The sequence below is a fragment of the Anastrepha ludens genome, chromosome 6 (genome assembly GCF_028408465.1).
Source record: "Anastrepha ludens isolate Willacy chromosome 6, idAnaLude1.1, whole genome shotgun sequence".
NCBI classification, from domain to species: domain Eukaryota; kingdom Metazoa; phylum Arthropoda; class Insecta; order Diptera; family Tephritidae; genus Anastrepha; species Anastrepha ludens.
The window spans coordinates 17,493,663-17,517,057 of record NC_071502.1 but is presented as its reverse complement, the minus strand read 5'-3'; the positions used below and the strand labels follow the sequence as shown (position 1 = coordinate 17,517,057).

At 36.4% G+C, this 23,395-nt stretch overlaps 2 protein-coding genes across 2 annotated transcripts in view; both read right to left on the bottom strand.

The window, feature by feature from the left end:
- LOC128867572 (homeobox protein orthopedia) overlaps positions 1-23,395 on the bottom strand; it is a 140,553-nt gene that overhangs the window by 5,711 nt on the left and 111,447 nt on the right. The window contains exons 5-6 of the mRNA XM_054108936.1: positions 5,139-5,343; positions 854-979 (exon numbers count right to left, since the gene is read on the bottom strand). Coding sequence (XP_053964911.1) covers positions 854-979; positions 5,139-5,343 — 331 coding nt within the window. The remainder of the gene's footprint in view (positions 1-853; positions 980-5,138; positions 5,344-23,395) is intronic.
- LOC128867571 (tigger transposable element-derived protein 2-like) lies at positions 5,977-6,719 on the bottom strand. Its single transcript, XM_054108935.1, has 2 exons — positions 6,607-6,719; positions 5,977-6,538 (listed from the first exon to the last, which is right to left on the bottom strand). The coding sequence occupies exons 1-2, from the start codon at positions 6,655-6,657 to the stop codon at positions 6,014-6,016; spliced, it is 576 nt and encodes a 191-aa protein (XP_053964910.1). The 5' UTR covers positions 6,658-6,719; the 3' UTR covers positions 5,977-6,013.

Here is a 23,395-nt window from a genome sequence, read left to right as displayed (position 1 = left end):
CACCTAAAAATATGCTGAGTATTCATTAAATGGAGAAAATGATGTTATGATCGACAGGGAAAAAAATATTTTCAAAAATCAAGGCGATTTTTGAGCCATTCGAAACCTGCACCAAAATTGAATGGGCTATGAAACTGCATACAAGTAATTTTTTTACAAATTCTCATTAAAAAAAATTTAAATATTAAAGGAATTTTGTTGAATATTTTTTAATTTAAAATAAATGAAATAAATGATTACGATTTAATTACAATTAATAGTGAAAACTTTTCAATAAGTCCCAGCGCTATATCTATTTGATGTACATATAAAGTGTAAGTAGACAATATTTTTAAAGAAAAAAAGGCACATTGTATGTAATAGCCTAGACAGACGGCGTTGTTAATCGGCATCACCGCCGCAGTTAAGCCTAATAAAAATTGTAGTGTGACCGACGGTTGCTTCGTGGTTCAGTGAACAGCTGATTCGCTTATTGGATAGTTTTGTCAGTAAAAGATGGAGCACAAACAAAAAGTAAAAAAAAATTGTTTATGGTATTTAAAAAAATCTTAAATTTCAATTTCTCAAACTGCTCCGAAATATCAAAGCCATTCATGTAAATTCGGACATGTTTCGTAAAAAAAATTGGCATTGCATCCAGTCTTTCTTTTTCTTCTCTTTAAAAGTTTCACTATTTTTCATTCACAATAGATATTGAGTGTCATTTTTCGACAAAGCTGCCATCGGGAACTCCCCTAATCCGCTTAAATTATGTAAATTAAATCTAGCCCGATTAACGCCACCGTCTGTCTAGGCTATAAAATAACTGAGTTTCTCATTACATGCACAATTTGAGTTATTCAATTCCACATACCTAAAGCGTTTAGTCCATAATGCTGATAGCTGCCAGCACCCATTGCGGAACCAATGTTAATACCCGAATTAAGACCACTATTTATTGTAGATGAAAGCGGCGAAGATTGATTTAGTTGACCAAAACCTTTCGAGCGTTTAGTAATTGCGACAGTAGTGTTAGAAAGATGAGTGTTGTTGTTAAGGTGCCAAAAAAGATTGGAAGAAAAGGAAGAAGAACAAAAAGAGAAGGCGAAAAAAGGAGGTTAGTCATCTATTGTTGTTAGGTTCATTAATAAAAAAAATGTATTTTGTACTCATACTTAAGGGGTTATATACAGTTAGAATTTTCAAAAAATCGATTTATTTTATTTAGTTTTTCTTAATGCACAAATATTTAAGAATACACACAGAAAATTTAATATCGTTCCGTTGAATATTTTCGAAGTTACTCGTAAATTTAAAACGGCATTTCAGAGTACTTGAAAGTAAAAGGCCGGAGCGGCAGCGTTCAACTGGAACGCTGCCACTTTTATGTACCTGATGCGTAAAGCAACAGTGTCTTATACCTTCTGCTCAAATATGAACGAAACTGATTTAATAAAACACAAACGGTTAATTATTGTTCAATTTTTATTTTATCTCCTTCAAAGTAATCACCCTTGGAGGCGATACACATATACCAACGTTTTTTACAATCATCATAGCATTTCTGGAAGGCCGATTTCGGTATGGATTTCAGTTTCTTCTTCGAATTCTCTTTTATGACTTCAATTGTCTCAAAATATTTTCCACGGAGCGGCAACTTGAGCTTGGGAAACAGGAAAAAGTCACATGGAGCCATATCAGGCGAATACGGTGCTTGCGGAACGATATTAACATTATTTTTGTTCAAATAATCGCGAACAAGACGTGATGTGTGAGCTGGTGCAATATCGTGATGCAAGAACCATGACTTGTTGTCCCACAATTCCTTCCTTTTAAGTCGAATGTTCTCGCGCAAACGCTTTAAAACGTCTAAATAATATTCAGCGTTAATCGATCGGCCTTGCGGAATGAACTCCGAGTGCACCACACCGTCGTAATCGAAAAAAATTGTCAGCATAACCTTAATTTTTGAGCGACTTTGGCGTGGTTTTTTGAGTTGATGTACGGCCCTCTCTGAACGATTTGTACCACTGGAAAATACGTGCACGCGATAGAGCAGAGTCCCCATAGGTTGTCTGCAACATTTTTAAGCCGTCTGAAGTCGAAATTTTGTTGGAATAACAAAATTTCAAACAAATTCTTTGTTCAACTTGAATTTCCATCGTTAAATTCGAAAAACACACTCGAGCTTGACTTGTTTACAGTAGCACAGAAAACAAACTATGTGACATATCACGCTGAAATTTGCCATGTAAGCTTATAACAGTCCTACCAAAAAACAAAAAATGTATTTTTGCCATATGTCATCCCGTGACCGTTTTATTGATAACGTCTCGTTCATACCTAAAAAATAGATTTTTATTTTTCTCTACCCAAACTGGAAAATATTTAGGAGGGGTAGTCAGTATAAGTCAACTTCTGACTTTGTTCATATTTTTTTTTGTTTTTTTTTCTGTAATTTTTTCGTGGATACGAAATCTTCTAGAGAAATGAGAAAATCTCTTAACATACGTAAGTCGAGAACGAAAAAGCGGAAAAATGTTTTTAATCCAAAAACAGCTGAAACGAATGAAAGTATCATAGTTTCAGTGCCTCGGCGAAAAAATTTAAAGAACAAGAGGAAATCTTAATATAGTTTCGCGTGATCCGTCTGTTGAGTATCGCATTTTAAATTTGATAGCAGTGTTTGCAGCAATTTCTGAACATATGTAGTGCGGGAGCCAGGGGCCAATTTGACCTCATCATTACATGCCGACTAATTTTAGTACTGAAGGCAGACGCCATCCAATGGATGACGAAACCAGCCGTCACCTGGTCCAGTAGCTGATGTATTTTCCCCCCTCTACGCCGCAACTTACTATTTTTGTTTTATTCTACTAAATGTCAATAATACATGAAAAAATTTCAGCCGGTATATAATGAGTTGGTAGAAATTTTTTTCGACACGTTTCGTACCCTCCCACACCCACCGCGGGTGCGCCAGATAACGTTCACTTTCGTTATTCATGAAAGCTAAATCACAAGTATAGTGAAGAATTTAACGGTATAAAAACGCAGTCCAAAATCGACCCCTGGCTCCCGGATTAATATGTGAATTGTAATATCTGTGACGGAAATGTTAAGTTTCAAACTGCTTCTGAACGAGGACTTGGTTTTAAAATTGTTTTGCAGTGTGAGTGTCAGTCTAGTCCAGCGTGAAAGCACCCGAGATGGAAGATTGGCTCGCAGACAACAACAGCTCGAGTTATTAGAAGTTGCCGAAGTTGCGGTGCGTGTATTATATGGCCTTGGAATAGACAACTCCATGTAAGTTAAAAAAAATTGTTTCCTATGTAAAGTGATTTTCAAACTTTCACTCAAAATGGTATTTTCAAAATCAGTGACCAACATTACTCGAAAACGGCTAAGCCAATTAGTCTCAAATTTTAACACAAGCTTCTTAAATATATTTTTTAGTAATTAATTTAAGATTTTTTCTCACCGATAAATATTTTTGAAGTGAAACTTCTTTACGCGTCAGGGTATAATTTCAAGGCCGCGACACACGAGCTAGCGTTACGAAAAACCGTCAATAAATGTATAAGCCTCGGCATACAAGCTATTCTCTTTCTTCGCTTTGTGCGGTGCTTCGTATGTCATATGGTGATATCCGTATAAACGCGCATGGGCGTGATATTGCAGGGGCAAGGAGACGCAGACGCCTAGACACGTAGAAAACGACGCGGATTTGTGTAGTCCATGTGTTCATCAAAATTGTTATTAAATAAAAAAAACTGCTGTGCCTTACTTAACCCGTTTGACATTACTAATTTGAATATTTCTAAGTATAATTTTTTAATAGTTGTTTGGAAACTCTTGCTCAACAAAAGATTCAATTTATATAACTATGCTGTCATTAGGTAATAAGATCTCTTTTGCTGAATATCTGTATTCTAAGTAGATTGCAAATAAAGTATTTCCATTAAAAAAACTATATATATAACAAAGAGAAGGATTGTCGATATACTTGTTTAATTAGCAAAGTCTACGTGCTCATGCTACTGACGCATTGAATTCAGTTGTTTGGAAAAATCCAATGTGGTAGTATTTCATGAGACTTGGGTGCGTGAAGACGAGGAAATCAGTTTACCGAATTTTAACTCTATCATCCAGTGTGAAAGAAGTAATGATCGAACAGGAGGAGTCGCTATCTGCCACAACAAAACTGATACCGTGAATGTCCTTACACCACACTTACGATTTACCGCTATGCAGTCAACATCAAATGCAGCTATAGCAGAAGATGTCGGTGATATTTGTATTTCTGTGTGCCGTGCGATAAATGGACAAAACATAGTAATTGTGGGTATCTACATAGCTCCGAATTCACATATCAATGACATTATCGCATTTTAACATGGTTTGTTATTAAGATACACTCGTGATGGTGGTAAACTTCTTCCTCAACGCGACGATCTGAAACCTCTCATATTAACTGGAGATTTCAATGTAAATTTTACATCGGACACTTCCATGAAATTAATAGAATTTTTAGAATTTCAACTGAATTTACAAATTACGCTATATTTCAACAACAAAATCAGGAACAACGATAGATGCCGTATTTTCTCGCTATATCAACACAATCGAGTCAAGAACGTATATATCCTATTTCAGTTACCACAAACCGATTGTATCCACTGCTGCTAATTATTTTGCTTATTCTTTCGATGAATTACTAGATTTCACATTACTTAAACGAAATCTGTTTTGTTTTTTTTAATTTCAGAGGATCCAGTTCAGAGATATAGTGGCCACCGCAAAACGTCTTTTTTGAGAGGAGCTCCCGGAGATCCGCTGTGGCTCCCTTCCAAATAATTTTTTTTACTAATACTAAGTCTTAAAATACAGTGAAAAGATAACATAATATGCGCAAAAATTTTTAGATAAATAAATTTAAAAGTTTTCTCAGAAAATATTCTGGAAATTTCGCTTTTTTTCGGCCTTCTAACTGTATATAACCCCTTAAAACAAAGAAGATTAGTTAAAAAATAGAATTCTCTAAATACTGTTTCTATTTGTTAATGAATTCTTCTCTTCTTGTTGTTAATTATAAATTCTTCAAATTATTCTACTTCTAGATATGCTTCTTCTACAGCCAGCTGCTGCTAGTCACTCACCTGCAGTCATCGGATTTACGCCCACGCCCCAACGATCCCCACCAAACATGCCAGTCCCGCAAAGGCCCTCGCCCATGGCAATGTTGGTGATATTGGCGCCGAATGGCGGCAGCCCGTGCGAAGGCAACAAAGCGCCCGGTGTACGAAAGACATTTGTAGTCTTCTTGCGCTTCTTCCACTTGGCGCGACGGTTTTGAAACCAGACCTGGAATGATGAAATGTGAACACAAAATATAAGACTACATAAATGTAACAGAGTTTATTTAGTGAAAGGTTGGTCAGTTGAGTCAGTCAGATGTGAAATTTGCATAAAATGAATGCCTGAATAATAATAACGTCTATATACATACAGTGGAGTCTGGATATAGTGAACTAATTTCTCCAAGGCCTGTTCACAGTATCCAGGTTGTTCACTATATTAAGGTTGACATTTTTTTTTGTTTTAACTTGGTTTATTAGCTTTAAATTCAGGTTTTTTATATAAACAAAACAGATTATTTGTATAAACTAATTAATATTTGGAAAAATACATACATATTATTGAAAGAATTTACGAATAGATGTTTGCTGTTTGTGTTCGGAAATTGACTTTTGGACCGCTTTTTCGCGTAGACTTTTCAGTACTAGTATGCCAGCATAGTCAGTGGTGTTAGCTTCAGCCCATGCGATAGCTATATCGAAGCTTTTAATGGCTTCAGTAGCTTTTATTGAATTTCCGATCTGTCCTTCGCCTTGGCTGTCACTACCAGATTCTTCAGTATCCATGGCATAATTATCTAAATCAATTTCTTCGTCAACTTGGATTGAATTCCACTTCTCAATATCTTGTCCAGTGTAGGTTTCCTAAAACAAATAATGTTCACATACAAACTTAATTAACAGGTGCTTGTCAAGAGGGTGAATAAAATTACCTCCGGTAATACAATTTGCAGCAGACCCTGTATATCATGAACTTCTTCACATTTTTCCTGCAATATTTTTTCACGAAGTAAGCTCAATGGAATATCATCGTCTTCATCCTCGCTTTCATTTGCTTCTGTAGTATTTAAGCATTCTAATAAAGGCTTCCAACATTTTACTATTACATTTGCCTGCAGCTGATTCCAAGCAAGCATTAAAAATGATACAGCTTCCTTTAAAGTTAAATGTTTAAGAAATTGTGTGATGTCATCCTTTCCTACAGCTAAAAGCAGGAGATGCTTTTTGTAATACAACTTAGTTAAGCGAATCACATTTTGATCCATAGGCTGAATTAAAGGCGTTACATTTGGAGGCATATAAATCACGAATATGGATCCATCAGCAGTTTTAAGTTCATCTTCTGGTGGTTGGCAAGGGGCGTTATCAAGCAAAAGGATAGCTTTGGCTGGTAATCCTTTCTGTAGTAAATACTTTTGAACCTAATATAAATTAAAAACGAATAAATACTCTGCAAAAATGTCAAGAGTTGCATTATAAATGTATGTACCTGAGGGACGAAGCAATGGTGAAACCATTCTCTGAAAATGTTGGCGGTCATCCATGCATTCTTAGAGTTCCGATAGTCTACCGGGATGTCATAAGCCTTAAAGGAGCGCGGCTTCTTGGCATACCCAATTATTAACGGTTTGACTTTATGCTGACCAGTTGCATTTGTACATGCAAGAAAAGTAATTCTGGCCTTTTCTGCTTTTCTCCCCGGGGCTGTTTTTTCTGTTTGGCTGACATACGTTCTATCAGGAAGCATTTTCCAAATCAAGCCGGTCTCGTCTGCGTTATATACTTGGTCCTCGCAAAGCTTCAATTCGTAAATAATGTTTTTGAGTTTTTTTTTTAACAGTTTATGCTTGCCGTTGCGTTTAAAGCTTTGTTCACTATTTCGAGTTGTCGATAGTTCACTATTTAGAGTACTCAATGTAAATTTCTAGGTGTTCACTATATCGAGGTGTTCCTTATACCCAGACTCCACTGTATATATATATGGATATTGTGTGTGTGTGTGTGTGTGTTTACACGCCCATACTTAAACGAGCGTATGCACGTATGAGTCACACACGCACATGAACACCTGACGGCGCCATTGTTCAACAAGCTGAGAAAACATAACTTTAATCAAGATCAATTACCGGCCTCAACATGACCAGCAACAACAACAACAACACCAACTACCAACAACTATAGCAATATGTTTTACAATAAATAATCACCATACTTGTAGCAACATAATTTGCGCACACATACATCTGCACCTGCATACATACGTGCGTGTGTGTGTATGCTCATGCAAATTCTTGTAACCTCAAACAACTCATAACCCATCCACTTGGAGTCGTCGCTCAATCAGCATACAAATAAACGCCGCTAGCCAAAAACACGCATGTACACACACATATACAAGTAGATACATGCATATGTGCATACATACATATATAATATCTACATGGAGATTGGGCAGTGATTTGTAAGCCTTCGAAATGGACACACAAACTTGGCATCTAGCAATTACACGGATATGTATGATACTTATATATATATATGTGTGTGTGTGTGCATGAAAATGTTCAATATACGATTATGTATGTATGCACATAGAAATACCCCCTTAAAGGAGAAACTTACATTGCGAGGAAAAGAGTCAACTCAACAACCATTCACTTTCCGGCAACGTAATTTCGATGTGCTATACAACAACTTGCATATCTCCAGCAACGGGTGAGTGGCATTTCACTTCAAAAAGCCCTCAAAGTGTTATGAATATCTGCTATCACTGACCCCTAACGCTTAGGAGTGAGGCAATATTTGGAAAATACGTATGTATATGTATTAGGAGTGTATGCCCAGCAAGGAAGCCGAAACGAGTAAAAATCTAGTTTTGAATTGGCGTTTTTTTCTAAGAAAAAATTTCAAATAAATAAGTGCATTCAAAGTATCTTTTAAATGCGGACGATTTAAAAATGTATCCCACCATTCGATTAAACGCCAAATTGATTTAACAAAGTTACTGTGTGGTGTAAAAAATGTCTACAATTCAAAATAAGTAAATTTTTCCATGCTTATCTCTCAAAATTTCATTCCCCTTTCCCCGCTTCCTACTCTAATGGCGGCTCTCGTATTTCTACAATACTTTAAGGGGTTACATGGGTTTCGTCGGGTGAAAAAAGGCTTATTTTCAATATTTTTTTTCTATGTAAAAAATTATTTATTTAATTCAAACTTTTTTCTGTCTTAAAGATACATATTTAAAGAATAATTTCTGAAATTTTCAAAAAAAAAAAATTAAAACTGCTCCATTGTGACGTCATTTCCGGTGACCCCTCGAAAAAAAGGTGCGTCCGCGTTGTCAGCATAACTCCTGACAGAATCATCAAAAATGAAAAAACAAAATTAAGTGTTTTAGTTAAGACCATAAACTCGTGCTTGAACGAAGAAAAGAAAAAAAGTAAAAATTGGAATTTTGGCAGACTTTTTCCAAAAAAATGAAAATTTCGGTCAAATTTGCTTGATATTTTGTTTTTTTTTTAAATAGTTGTAATTCAAAAAAAAAAAAAATCCTTCGTTCAAGCACGAGTAAATTGTATCTCGAACACCTGTGTAAAATTTCATCAAGATCGGTTGAGTAGTTTTCGAGAGCATTTGACAACCGACTAAAGTTTTGATTAACAATAAAAGTGGCTTGGAGCGCACACCTTCCAAAGGCTGTATCTCCGAAACTATTACTCGGATCGGCTTGAAAATTAGGATAATATTCTTGAGATATAGTAGAAATTAATAAGCCAAAAAAAAAAAATAAATCGATTTTTTGACCCAACGAAACCCATGTAACCCCTTAAATGATATCTCCGACCTTGCTGCCATTTTTGACTCAAAGAAATTTGGGCGCTCTTCAACACTTTATCGAGGTTTACACTTGCGAAGGCGAGGTAGCTACGAGCTGTTGATTTTTTAGTAGCTTAAAATGTGTCCTAATGTGCAACAAAAATTTAGGTGGCATTCCGAAGTCTCCGGTTTTTTTTCATATAAAGCTTTTCATAAAAAATGTCTGCCATTCGGAGGCAGTTAAGACAGACAATAAGTTCATCTTAAGGGGTTAGGTGGGTTTCAAAATTTCAAAAAATCGAATTTTTTTTTTTTTGCTTATCTCATAATTGAATATGTTGAGAATATTCCTTTAAAATTTTAAAACGATCCGAGTCATATTCTAAGAGATATAGCCTTTGGATTGGCAGGTATATCGAGGCAGCTGCTTAGCTATTAGCAATCTTCAATCGCGTTTTTCTTGAAACTACATTTTTGAAATCGGTAGTCACGATTTCTCGAAAACTTATCAACCGATCTCTTTCAAATTTTGCACACTTCTTCAAAATAACATTATCTCGTGCTTGAACGAAGGAATTTTTTTTTTTTCTATTCCAAGTAATTTTTCAAGGGCATGAAGGGTGCAAATTCTACTCAAAATAAGGGTTTTTTGTTTTCAACGCCGCCAAAAATGTAATTTTTGTTTTTTTTTTTCCTTCGTCCAAGCACGAGTTTGAAACATCTAATTACTAACAGAAATTTTTTTTTTTTTGAATTTCAGATGAATCTGTCATGAGTTATCCTGACTACGCCGAGAGAACTTTTTTTTGAGGGGTCATAGGAAACGACGTGTCCACGCCTTAATTTTCAAAATTTTTCAATGAAAATTTCACAAACTACTTATAAAATATGTATCTTTTATGTGTTAAATTGATGGAATGAAATATTCTGTTGATTAAATAAAAAAAAATTCATAAAAATGTACCTATTTTGAGCTTTTGAAACCCACCTAACCCCTTAAGTAGAAAAGAAAACATCAGGATGGTTGTCAGCGCTAATTCGAAATATCGTTCGAGAAAATTTGTATAATCTTCAACTGAGGGCATATTTTCGTCGGTTAGGTTAGGTTAGATGGTTGCTCCCCGCTTGAGAGCTCTCATCCTAAATTCAATGACTATTCGTCGGTAAAGCTACTAGAAAGAATTTTCAGCCCTCGAACATGCATATACAGGGTGGGCCATATAGCGTTTGCTTTTTGAACCACCTATTTTTTTGAGAATGGTAGCAAAAATGACATGTCAAATGTGTTCATAATTTACTTAAAGGTTTGACATTTACGAAATGGGACGCTATACGCTTGAACAAAATTGGGAAATATTGAAAACCTATTTCCAAAGTGGTGAGTCATCTTCTTCTTTTCTGATTTTCACATCGGTGGCTACGTCAGTAAGCAAAATTGTCGGATTTGGGGCTCTGAAAATCCACACGTTACTGTAGAGTAGCAAATGCATCCACAACGAATCACTGTTTGGTGCGGTTTTTGGTCTGGCGGCATCATTGGGCCATTTTGTTTCGAAAATGAGCGAGGAGCCGTGGTTACAGTAAATGGCGAGCGTTACCGTGACATGCTCAACGAGTTGTTTCCAGAAATTGAAGAGGATGACATGGACGACATTTGGTTTCAACAGGATGGTACAACTTGTCACACTGCCAAAGTTACACTCGAACTTTTGGCTACCGTTTTTGAAAACCGAATAATCAGCCGAAATTCCGAAATCAATTGGCCGCCTCGGAGCTGTGATTTAAGCCCGTTGGACTATTTTTTGTGGGGAGCCGTTAAGGACAAATGCTATGCGAACCATCCAGAGACGATTGATGCTTTAAAACATGAAATCGAAGTTGCCATTCATGAAATTGGAGCCCAAACAATCGAAAATGTGCTTAAAAATTGGATTGATCGAATAGCCTACTGTAAAGCCAGTCGTGGCAGTCCTTTGAACGATATTATTTTTCATTCATAAATGACAATGACTCCAACAGCGGAAATAGAAAAACTTCTCGACCGGTATCCAATGAAATTAGTAGTAAGAAACTCAGCCGAAAGAACTGCACTTAGACTGAGGATGACTGGGCAATTCTCACAAAGGCCTTTTGGTCGCATTGACGTACAGAGCATAAACGGAAGGTCAGACTGCGTTATTACACAATAAACTTTGGCAAGAGGCCTGGTTATGTAAAAGAACAGAAAGGCAGGCAAAAGGGTTTAGAACCCGATCACCACTCATACAATTTCTTTAGAGATGGATACAAAATGACGAAAGGAAGTCTACAAAAAACTTTCAGGCTACGTAATCAATGCAGCATATTTCAAGCTGAGATCTAAGCTGTAACCAAAGCAGGTGAATTAGTGCTGCAATTTACTCCCTTCGACTCCCGCTCACGCATCTTGATCGATAGTCAAGCTGCTATTAATGCAGTAATAGCTGTAATGATTAGCTCGGAATGCGTGCAACACTGTAGGTCCGAAATGGACGAGCTCTGCGAGAATAGACTGGTCTCAGTTTACAGGGTACCAGGACAAAAGGGAATAGAGAGTTGGCTGGCAGGCACCCGCTTGCCTAGGATGAGTACGTCGAGCATATATACCTCACTCTCAGTTTTGAATACTCTCTCAAAAAAAGAGAAAAGCACTAAACAATTTAAATATCGTTTTTAATTTTTTTATTGTAAAATTTAAATTTAAACAAAATGTAAATTCCTGAAAACACCCTAAATTTTCGAGCTCTTGACCACCGGAACCCCTGAATGGGGATTTTGTAGATAAAAATCAAGATTAAAAATAAAAAGCAAAATGTATACTTTTTTTTAATTCATTTTACCGAACCTTTGTTAGTCCCCTCATATGTTGCATGTAAGAAATATTGTATTTGTAGGTATGTACGAGTAAATGATTGCATGCATGCCTGCGAATGTTGAATGGAGTTGTAATAGAAACATGTTAGAATGATACTCACAAATTGTTAAATTGTTTCAAACTTTTCTTACAACCCAGCGCAATGTACGAATTTTGTTTTAGAGTTTATTATTTGTTAGATCTTAATAGATGCCTTTTTGAAAACTCAGTGGACGTTTGCGAGTGCTAAAACTTTTGGTCGACACACTCGATTGAGCTTCATATCGAACAGAAAGTAAAGAGTATAAGTATAAGTATAAGTATAAGTATAAGTATAAGTATAAGTATAAGTATAAGTATAAGTATAAGTATAAGTATAAGTATAAGTATAAGTATAAGTATAAGTATAAGTATAAGTATAAGTATAAGTATAAGTATAAGTATAAGTATAAGTATAAGTATAAGTATAAGTATAAGTATAAGTATAAGTATAAGTATAAGTATAAGTACAAGTACAAGTACAAGTACAAGTATAAGTATAAGCATAAGTATTAGTATAAGTATAAGTACAAGTACAAGTACAAGTACAAGTATAAGTATAAGTATAAGTATAAGTATAAGTATAAGTATAAGTATAAGTATAAGTATAAGTATAAGTATAAGTATAAGTATGAGTATAAGTATAAGTTTAACTCGAAAAACTATTGGCCGATCTCGCTGAAATTTTGCACACATCTTTTTTATGGTATTACTTTCTATGTATTTCAAGTTTTCGAAAATTTTTCGAAAAAATATTTTTTCGAAGCAAAGCTAGTAAGAAAATTCGCCCCAAATTTAATTTTTTTTAATCATTTTATTCCACAATTTTTTCCCCCCATTTTTTTAAATTCATATAGAAATTTTGGCATTAATAAACAAAAAAATTGTTGGGTTTTTGTATTCTGGTCATTGACGCCGATGCTACAATGCCCGCTGACTCAAAAGCCCCGCTGCGACATTCCTGGAAGAATTGAGTGTACATCCGCCATTTTAAATGATTAAAATAAAAAAAAGTGTATATGCACTTGTACTTTGAACTTTGACTTCTTCATTTGAAATAATTTTAATGAAAATCATTGAAAATATGACCGTTTACAGGTATCTGTCCTTAAGTCATTTATAGGGCATTCAATTAATTTAGAAAATGGTCTAAGTCAATTAGAGCTTTAAAAACAACATTTTCGTATGAAGTTCATACAAAATTTCATATTGATAATAAATTTTCGTTAATCAACATTAAGAAAATTATAAATTTAAATTGTCCACCGAGATCTTGTGATTTAACACCTAGTGACTTTTTTCTTTGGGGCCACGTGAAAGAGAAGGTCTACACCAACAGCCCAGAGTCAATTCAAGACCTCAAAGATGGAATTCGTGAGGCTATCGAGGACATAGGGCAGCCACTTTGCAATTCGGCTATGGAAAATTTCATGAAAAGGATATTGTCCTGTAAACGTGGTCGTGGTGGTCATTTGCCTGATGTTATTTTCCACTATTAACGGCATACCTTCCGCTTTGTAATGAAATAAACATCCAATCATTTATATTAAAAAATAGCATTTTTCTTTGAATATAAAAATAACACCCCTTATCGGAAAACCCTTTATATAGGCAAGTATGCAGAAGGTCTATCAAAGGACGCTATTTATATTCCTTCAGGTTTTACTATTTTTATTTCTCAATGTGGCTATTAACAATTATATGCGAAAAACGACATTATTTAAATGCCCACCATCAGCACGTCATTTGAAATTTACATTCAACAAAAGAAGTCAATTGTGAAAACTCAACGTGCGTATAAAAAATTAAATAATGTGAAAAGTGCGCCTTCTAAGAACACCATTAAACGTTTGTACGAAAGGTTTTCGACTGGTGATGATCTTTCTAATCCAAAGAGACCAAATCAAAACCGACCAAGGCGATCGGATGAGAATATTGCTCTTGTACGGGCCAGTGTTGAGACGTTGCCAAAGACATCCCAAAATCGCCGTTCTCAGCAGTTGGGCATTGCTCGGACCACTTTACAACGAATTATCCGCATTGATTTGCATTATTCCCGTATAAGATTCAATTGACGCAAAGATTGTTGCCTGCGGACAAGCCTCGTCGATACGAATGAGCCCAAAGAGTCATCGAAGTCCGTCGGGTCCATCGAATATGGGCAACCCTGTAGTTTTTGGTCTGCCCGTCCTTTTTCTATTCTCCACAAAACCAATTTCTTGAAGTTTTGTCAACTCATTCGGATGATTATTTCCAAACAAATAATCAAGAATTTCGCGATATGTAATCTTAAAGACCAATCTTTTTCATAATAAGTTTCAGTAATTTTAACGCGCTGGTCTATTGTGTAGAATTGCACATCTGTGGAATGTCTAAGATGACATAAAAAAAATACCGTCTATGAATTATTTATTACGGACATCTATGCGCCACTTTTGAAAGACCCTTTGTGTGCTATCACCAAATGTTTGTCAACCCCTACCCAAAATCAGTTACATTACATATAAAACTTTTGATGACAAGTAGAGAAAGTTTCTTTTTCGTCGCACCACAAACAGACCGAAAAATGCCGAGTAGTAAAATCTAAATGCCTTTGTTCGATTTATACGCTTTAACGACAAACCAGAATCCCTTACAGCACTGGCACAAACACAAACTATGCCAACTTATAATAACAACAACACATTGGCAAAGCGTTGAAGTGAAAAAACACATAAAAAATTAAGATTTGCTAGAGCAAAGTGACTTTGCTTGTAACGTTGATGGTTGGCCTCTAGAGAATTTTCTCTCGTTACGGCGACGGCATGTCGCTCCATCTGTCTTTATATGGGAGGCTTGTCTGTGGCCAAAGCAAATAGTATGATTGGAACTTTAGAAGTACACATACGTACATACATACATATTTAACTGTGTTGTGATTTGAAGGTATGCATGCAGGCGTATGAAAATGTTAATAGATGCATACATACATACATATACGAGTGCATAAGAATATCTAGTTAATGCACGGATATAAATATTAAGTGACAATACCCAACTTAATGCGCTAAGGATCAGCTGTTGAACCATGCCGAATGTCGCACATAGGGAGTGCACGAGTTGTCCGTTACAATTTGGTTTGTAGGAACGTGAATTAAATTTTTACCCAGTTGCCTTAATGAGATGTTTCAAATAAGTGAATAGTAACCAAAACAATGACCCACAATACGATGAGGGGAGTTCAATAAGTACCTGTGTTAGAAATGAAGACACCCTTTTTTCAAAAAAAAATTGTTTCTACTCTTCAACATAGTCCCCCTTTAGAAGGACAGACTTCTCCCAATGCGCCGACCATTTTTGTAACCCTTCCAAAAAATAGTACGTGTCGAACTCTACAAAATCCGCCTCTTTCTCGGCGATGACTTCCTCGTTTGAACTACAGTGTACTTTCTCTTAAACGGACATCTAAGGCACTGAAAAATTTGTGCTCGTATGGGAGGCGTCCGCTTATGAGAAAAGCGTTAAAAAGTTAAAATAATTTGTGGCTGCTCTTTAATGGGTATTCAATCAGTTTTATTTTCAAAACCAGAATAGAACATATTTGACCAAATGAACAGAATTTTCAATACGATGAAGAAACACGAGAAATGTAAAAAAAAAATTTGCTATGCAAAGTATTGAAATTCATTTAAAAAATTCAGAAATTTTAGTTTCGCGAGTTTTCCCTTTAATTTCAATATCTTGGAGGTGTAATAGAATATCAGTAAGCAATTCAAAGCCTTTGAGGTCAGTGCGAAATGTGGGATGTAAAGAAATATTGTTCAGTTTCCTCGTTGATAAATAAGGCTTTTTATAAGCAGTGAATTAATCGTCAATCTGATTTTCTCGTTCATATTCAGAAGAGGTGGCCAGCGAGAGTTGCCCCTTCAGTACTGATTTTTTTTCTTTTTTGCTTCTTCATCGTTTATGGGGTTATACGCAGTTATGAAGCAAATAAAAGACGGGTTGTCAAGGATTTATCCTGAAGAAACTTCAAAATATTTTAATTTGAAAATTTTTGGCGGTTATAAAAGCATCCTTCAAGAACGTAACAAAATTTTTTATTTATGAAAATGTTGATTATAGAGCGCGCTGCAGGCGATTTCTGGAACCTCCTTTAAAAAAAGACGATTTACGGTGTACATCGTAACTCAGGATTGGATTATCTGAAATCAAAAAACCAGACAAATTTTGTTAATATATTAGATTATCTAGTAATTAATCGTTCGGCTAATCAAAATAGTGAATTTACACAAAATGGCAGCTTTTAAAAGAAATGATTTCGATTTTTACGTTAAAATTTGGCCGCAAATTGATTATAAAATGGAAAATAAGCATCAGATTTACAAAAGGAACGATTAATTACTAGAAAATGTATCTTTAAAGATTGAGTTAAAACGGTTGACCGATCAAACAAGCCGTTTTCGAGATATCGTGTACACCGACTTGAAAAATGCCGTTTTGAAAAAAACACGTTTAAAGTTTCAATACCTACCTTAGAACGTGCCGAGGCATCTCTACATATTTAGGTATAACTCCGAAAGTATTGCTTAGATCTACTTCAAATTTCGTGCGTATACTTTTGAATATATGTACATTACAAAAATGCAATAAAAAAATCGTTTTTTTTTTTGAAAGTCATAACTGCGTATAACCCCTTATGAAAACTTGATAACCTAAATTAAGACAGTTTCGTTATCAACTTGCATTTGTTTCGGAGTTATATTACTAATGTTGGTGAACTCTGTACCTGCCAATAGTAAATTGAAGCGCATCCTCTGCCGTAGAACCGCCCAATCGTGATTAGCGAAGATTTTTTTCTCAACATCAGCTTTCCCTAAAAAATTGTTCGCTGCTTCTGGACTCACTTACATACTAACAAAAAGTCGCAGAGAGCCAAATCGAGGTTAGGGAGGCAGCAATTCACAACGCAATTCATGCAGTTTGGCGGCGACCTCCCGATAAAAGTGCTGGTGCGTTATCGTGGTGAAACAGCGCCTTCTTGTTCGCCAAATCCGGCCGTGTGTCCTTCAATTTTTTGTGAAAGCGGTCCAATAACTCACTGTAGTATTGTCCAGTGATCCATGAGGGTGACCCCGTTCGCATTCCAAAAAATGTTCGCCATGACCTTTCCGGCCGATGGGACTGTCTCCGCCTTCATTGGAGCAGATTTACCGGGAAAAATCCATTGTTTTGTTTAAAGCTTATTTTCTGGTGTGTAATGATGAATCCAGGTTTCATCAACTCTGCCTACCCGACGCAAAAATTCCTTGGGGTCTCACTTAAATTGCTTCAAACTCTACTTCGAAGTTAACAGCCGCAGCCGCTTGTTGTCCGCCGTGAGAAATCGACGCACCCATCGGGCCGACAATTTTTCATCGCCAAATTATCATGTAAAATATTAATTGCCATTCCGGTCGACACACCTATTGGCTCTGTTACATCGCGCACTTTTGTTCCTCGATCAACGAAGTCCATCAGTCCATGTCGTGGACTTTTTGAATGATTTCCTCGGTAACCACGTCGGCCGGGCATCCTGGTCGCTCTTCATCGAAAAAGGATGATCCGTCACGTTTAAATTCGTTGAACTGTTATCATAGATGGCGAAGCGTCCCCATAGACAGCATCCAACTTTGCTTTTATCTCCTCACGTTTTTCCCATCTAAAAACAAAAAGCGAATTACCGAGCGATACTTCTTTTCTCATCTTAGCGAAAATCACGAAACACGTCTTACTCGAATAGCTGCCAAATCCAAACTAACCTATCGATCAGTCAGAAATTTGTTTTGCTGTCGTTTGATATATGGCAGAATACGATGCTAACGCCAACCTCCCTCAGGAACACCCTCTGTCATCAAACACGGGTAGGTACTTATGAACCGCCCTCATACTTCTACAAAACAATTGGGAAGAGTGTAAAAGCCAGTAGAGGCATCACCTTCGAAATAGTAAATATGTTTAAAGAAAATGTCAGTGCTAGTCGGAACCAGGGAAGTGGGAGAAAAACAGGTTTTCGTAATCGTTAAAGGTAGCTAAAAAAACTCCTAAGCTCCATGGGTGAAAAATTAGCCTAAAAAAGAGTTATTTCGAGAGACTTGGAATAACAATTGGATATGAGGGGTATCACTATTTTCTCGGAAAAAATTCAAACCGGGTAAACACGCACGAATCAAAGCTATGAAAGCAACAAAAGAGGCCAGAACTCTTGTCGACTGGAAAAATGGCTTACTGATCAGGAAGGCATACAATATGAAGCTGGAATGAGAGATTAGACGTAGGTTAACAAAATGCATTTAAAAATTAATTTTAAGTTCTTGCTTTAAATACGCGTGACCTCGAGCGAAATTTCAAGGAGAAATGATGCAGACCGTGGAGCAAATTTTTTTCATTGTACTTTGGGTCACGTGATCTTTTATATACTAATTTTGTAAAGAAAAATTAAATAAATTTTTTTATAAAGTTTATGTACTAACAAACAATTCATACATTTTTTTATATTTATTTCTATTGTTATCTCTTCTAAAAATATGTAAAATTCAAATTATGTATGTATCTACAGATCGACTTGCGTCCTAAACGCATAAACCGATCGTAACCAAATTTGAAACACGAACTGGATACCTTACCGGGATGGTCATGGGCTAAAAACTATTTTGATATATATAAGGGGCGTGGCCCCTGCCATACAAATGGAATTTTTAACAGACCGTATTTCTGGAAGTATTTACGTTAGACTACTGAAATTTGGTAAGGGGTTATATGACATTAATCCTTACCATATCCAGAAAAACTGCGTATAACGAAAAAGCGGGCGTGACACCTCCCATACAACTGGAATTTTTCATTGTCCATATCTCTGGAAGTATTTGGGCTAGACAACTGAAATTTGGTTAGAGATTATATAAGGTTAATACCTAACACCTGCATGAAAACTGGTGATAGCTAGAAATGGGGCGTGACACCTCCTATACAAATGGGATTTTTCATACTGCATATCACTGGACGCATTTATGGTAGAATAACAAAAATTGGTAAAAAGTTTAATGAAGTTAGTATTTAGTACTCCTAGAAAAAAAGTACTCCTTGAAAACCACGAAGTTTTCAAACCAAGAATTCCAATGATACCGACGGATATACCTTTCAATTTTAAACGCCTCCAATTTTCTATTAGACTGGTTTTCGCAATACCCGTAAATAAAGCTCAGGGACAATCATTAGCTGTAGCAGGAGTCATTCCAACCAACTCATGTTTTACCCATGGCCAATTATATGTACAAACATGTAAAACAAAAAAACATTTTTCTAACAGCGGTCGCCCCTCGGCAGGCAATGACAAACCTCCGAGTGTATTTCTGCCATGAAAAAGCTCCTCATAAAAATATCTGCCGTTCGGAGTCGGCTTGAAACTGTAGGTCCCTCTATTTGTGGAACAACATCAAGACGCACACCACAAATAAGAGGAGGAGTTCGGCCAAACACCTAACAGAAGTGTACGCGCCAATTATTAATTAATTAAATTATATGTAGCCTGCTCCAGAGTTGGCGCACCGAAAAACCTTTTTATTTATACTCAAAATAATATAACAAAAAATGTCGTATATCCGATCGTTTTAAATAATACCTAAACTGACTTAAAAAAGTTAAAGTTGTTTTATTTACATTGCATACTTTTTGATAGAAATGTGGAGTGAAACCCACGGGTATAAGCTAGTCTCTTCTAAAAACAATTTTTCTTTTAGCGCATTTTTGGCGATATTGGACGAATGTAAGGCTAAGATGCCCGCGCTATAGAGAAAGTGAAATCACCAGCTTTTTAGAACACAAACCAAAACTCCAGCTCGGATAAGACGTGGTTCCGAATTGCAGGAGGCTTTGATTCCTTCAAATTTTCACTAGCTCACCTTTTGAAATTCTTGCAGAATTTAAATCAGATCTACAAATTTTTAAAATGACGAATTGTCCTGCTCCGCAAGACCTTAAACCTCATACTACTCTACATTCTATACACTTTAGCTTTAAGTACAATAATCTAAATTTAAATTTTATACATCCTCCAAGCTCCCATCTTGTTTCGTTCGCTTCACCTCACTTAAAGGTGCCAGAAAAAAAAAACAAAATAAAACTTTATATTTTTCAAAATGACCCACATGGGTTAAAAATATTGGGTTAGAATGCACCAAAAAAAACTGGCTATATTAAAAAATATTATAGACTATTAGAGAAATTATTTAAGGCAAATATAAACTCATAGGAGCCAGCCGTGCTGGAAAATACGGAAAAAAGAATGAGCGCGCACTTCACATGCCTTTACATTGGGAGACAGTTAACATACGTCTCTAAATCTTACAAAATGCAATCCCAATATCTCTATCTACACAGGTGTGTCCATAAGCCAAAATGTGTCAAAAAACTATAAAATTAATTTTTCAACTGTCCAACAGTCCAAATCAAAAAATACTCAACCGATTGGAGTGCCGCTTGCTTGCTTAGAAACTTTGAAATGTTTGCTCATTCTACGTTGATGAAATGTATCGATTATCTGCAATTACTATACAAGTTTTGAAAACAAAACGAAAGTTTTTTCAAAAAATGTTTGTATGTATGTTCGCTGGCGCTGAAGGCGTGGTTCCTAAGCAACGACAGGTGGGCACTCGCACTATTTAGGACTGGTAGCGGCAGGCTAATCACCTACTCTGCCAGAAATCAAAAGCAGATTAACGAAACCAACGCAAGACTGAGTCTTGTGAAGGCCCTATGCTCCCGAGAGGAGTAAATAAGGGGGAAAAAATGTTCGCTGTGTGCCAAATAATGCTGAAAAATGTATGTTCTCTGATTTTTATATATGCTGATTTCCTACTGAGTTGCTCACCACTCTTTGGTATATATTTTGCCTTAACGGTGATAAATCCGTACAAGTACATTTAGTTAAACTTGCATGCGTCAAACAAAACAATTCTGTAAAAGATAAATCTGAAATTTCACTGAATCCACTATGTGGTAAAATACATTTGACCTGATTTGCTAGAAAACAATTCGTTGCAGCCTTTCGGGTCGTTATGCCTTTTTAATGTGTTTTGCATGCTCATCATTTCATAATTTATTCATGAGGCGAAGTGATGGAAGGGCGGAATTCAGCGTCAAAACACCATTTATAATGGCCAACCTAAAGAAAAAAAAGAATCGACAACAGCAAAGCAAAATGAATCACCAAAAAACACAGAAACACAAAAACACAAAAAGTTTAACAATACTCTTTTGAATAAAGGAAAAATCCATATGCTTGCGCATGCATATCAACGCTCAAGCGCACCCTAAACAAAACTCGACAGAGCTTGCCGCATAAATATTGTTCACATACTAGCATTGGAGGCAAGCACGAAAAAAAGTAGAGGAAAAACTTACGAGGCAGCGAGCATGAAAATTTAAGTGACTGATTTTTAACGCCTCTTTAGCTTTCAACGCCTGACAGCTGGTTGGTTGGTTGGTGGTTGAGCCCAGACGACGTACGCTTGGCAATTGGCAGTTTTTACCTTGACTATATGCCATAAAGTAGGCAATGATTTGCGCAATCTAGCAGGCACACACACACGCACACACACAATACACATGCAAGCAGGTTATTTGTCAGATGACAGCCCGACGGAAGAGAATATAAAAAATTATAAAGTGTGGCAGGAAGTATGAAAATAGTAGTAACCACAACCGAGCAGAAACGTCAATACGCCTAAAGTCACACTATACGAGCACTCGTACAAAGCAAAGGTATGGCAAAAGTTTATGAATATGGGTGAATTGTTTGCGATTGTCTTTTCGATTTCGGCAACTTTTCTTTAGTGGGTTTTTAACAAGGAAAAAGGCAGATTCTCTGTGCATGCCTGGGTGTGGGTGTGCAAATGTGTGTCTGTTGGTTTGCTTGCGAGTGTGAGCTTAATTTATTAAATTAAAAGTAAATGAATAGACCATCAACACGCACAGCCACAATTACGTATGCAAACAAATAAAATGGCACACAAACAAAACAATGGCGGTGGCGCTTATGGAGATTGAGAGACTGGGAGACCGGCAAGTAGACACAGACATCCATTCTATTTTTCGCCATTCGACATGCACGTCGTAAAAATGTAGGTACATAAACAAGTCAAGGTCGCAAACAGTTATGAGCATTAATTTTTGTTTGTTTTTGTGTGGCACCGTTAAATGAGGTGAAAGCGAACGAAACGAGATGGGAGCTTGGGGGTGGTATAAAATTTAAATTTAAATTATTGTACTTAAAGTTAAAGTGTAAATTTTACAAAAAAGCAAAATAATGTAGAGTAATATGAGATTTGCGGTGTTGCGGGGCACGACAATTGGCTATTTTCAAAATTTTAGATCTGTTTTTAATTCTGCAAGAACTTCAAAAGGTGAGCTAGCGAAAGTTTAAAAGAATTAAAGCTTCCTGCACAAAGGGACTGCGATTCGGAAACACGTTTTGCGTGAGCTGGAGTTTTTGTTTTTGTTCTAAAAGGTGGTCAGTTCACTTGTTTTATAGCGCAAGAGATTTGGTGCTCCTAAAATACTCAGGCTAAAAAGCCCAAAAAGAGATAGGAAAGAATAGAGACAGAGGCAAAGGTAGTTAGTCCTGTGGGAATTTTCCAGAAAGTATCCCCCCGTTTTAAAGAACGAATATTACGCATTCTCACGACATCGGAACCCAAAACTCGTAGCCGTGCTCTAGCAAAGGCAAGACACTCACAGAGAAGATGGTCATTGCTATCCACCTCCTCCAAGCAAGACAGGCACATCGGGTCCTCAATAATTCCAATGGTGGTCATATGCTGACCCCATGGGTTGTGTCCTGTAATAATACATACCATCAACCGAACGTCTTTCCTTCCAAGTTTTAGTAGAAAGTCTGACAGGTTTCTGTTCGGACTTATCACAAATCACTTTGCAGCAGTTCTGCAGCATTCTAGTCCGAACCATCCTATGAAGCAACATTTACGTTAAGTAATGTCTTTAAGAATCTATAATAAAATTTAATACATCCAGTTTTCTTTTGGAGCATTCTAACCCAATATTTTTAACCCGTCTGTGTCATTTTGAAAAATTTAAAGCTTGTAGGTTCGATGACGGGCTAAAAGGGTTCACAAAAATATACCCCGAAAAGTTTCAATAGGGTTCATCTAAGATGAAAACTGTGTGTGATAATGGAAAAAAGTACAGCATCAGCGCTATTATAGAGAACTGAAGAAGATGAAGAAAAAGTGTTTTCTGATAGCGCTCGCCGCTCGGCAGTCAATGGCAAAGCCGCGAGTGTATTTCAGCCATGAAAAAGCTTCTCATGAAAAGTATCTGCCGTTCGGAGTCGGCGTGAAACTGTAGGTCCGTCACACACCCAAAAAGAGAACTGGCATGTACAAGGTAAAGTCCAAAATAAACCAGGCTGACCCTATAAAAATGTTTTTGATAGCGCCATCTTTTTAATGAGCTAGTGCGTTGGAAGTTGCATCCCTAACTGACCTCCAATGAAAGCTTGGTGACATTCGGTTGA

What these genes read in the sequence shown, in the direction of transcription:
- LOC128867571 (XM_054108935.1), bottom strand. Translation starts at nt 6,657, where the DNA reads ATGACCGCCAACATTTTCAGAGAATGGTTTCACCATTGCTTCGTCCCT. An exon ending in ACCATTGCTTCGTCCCTCAG is followed by an intron (nt 6,539 to 6,606) that starts GTACATACATTT and finishes AATTTATATTAG; the next exon opens with GTTCAAAAGTATTTACTACA.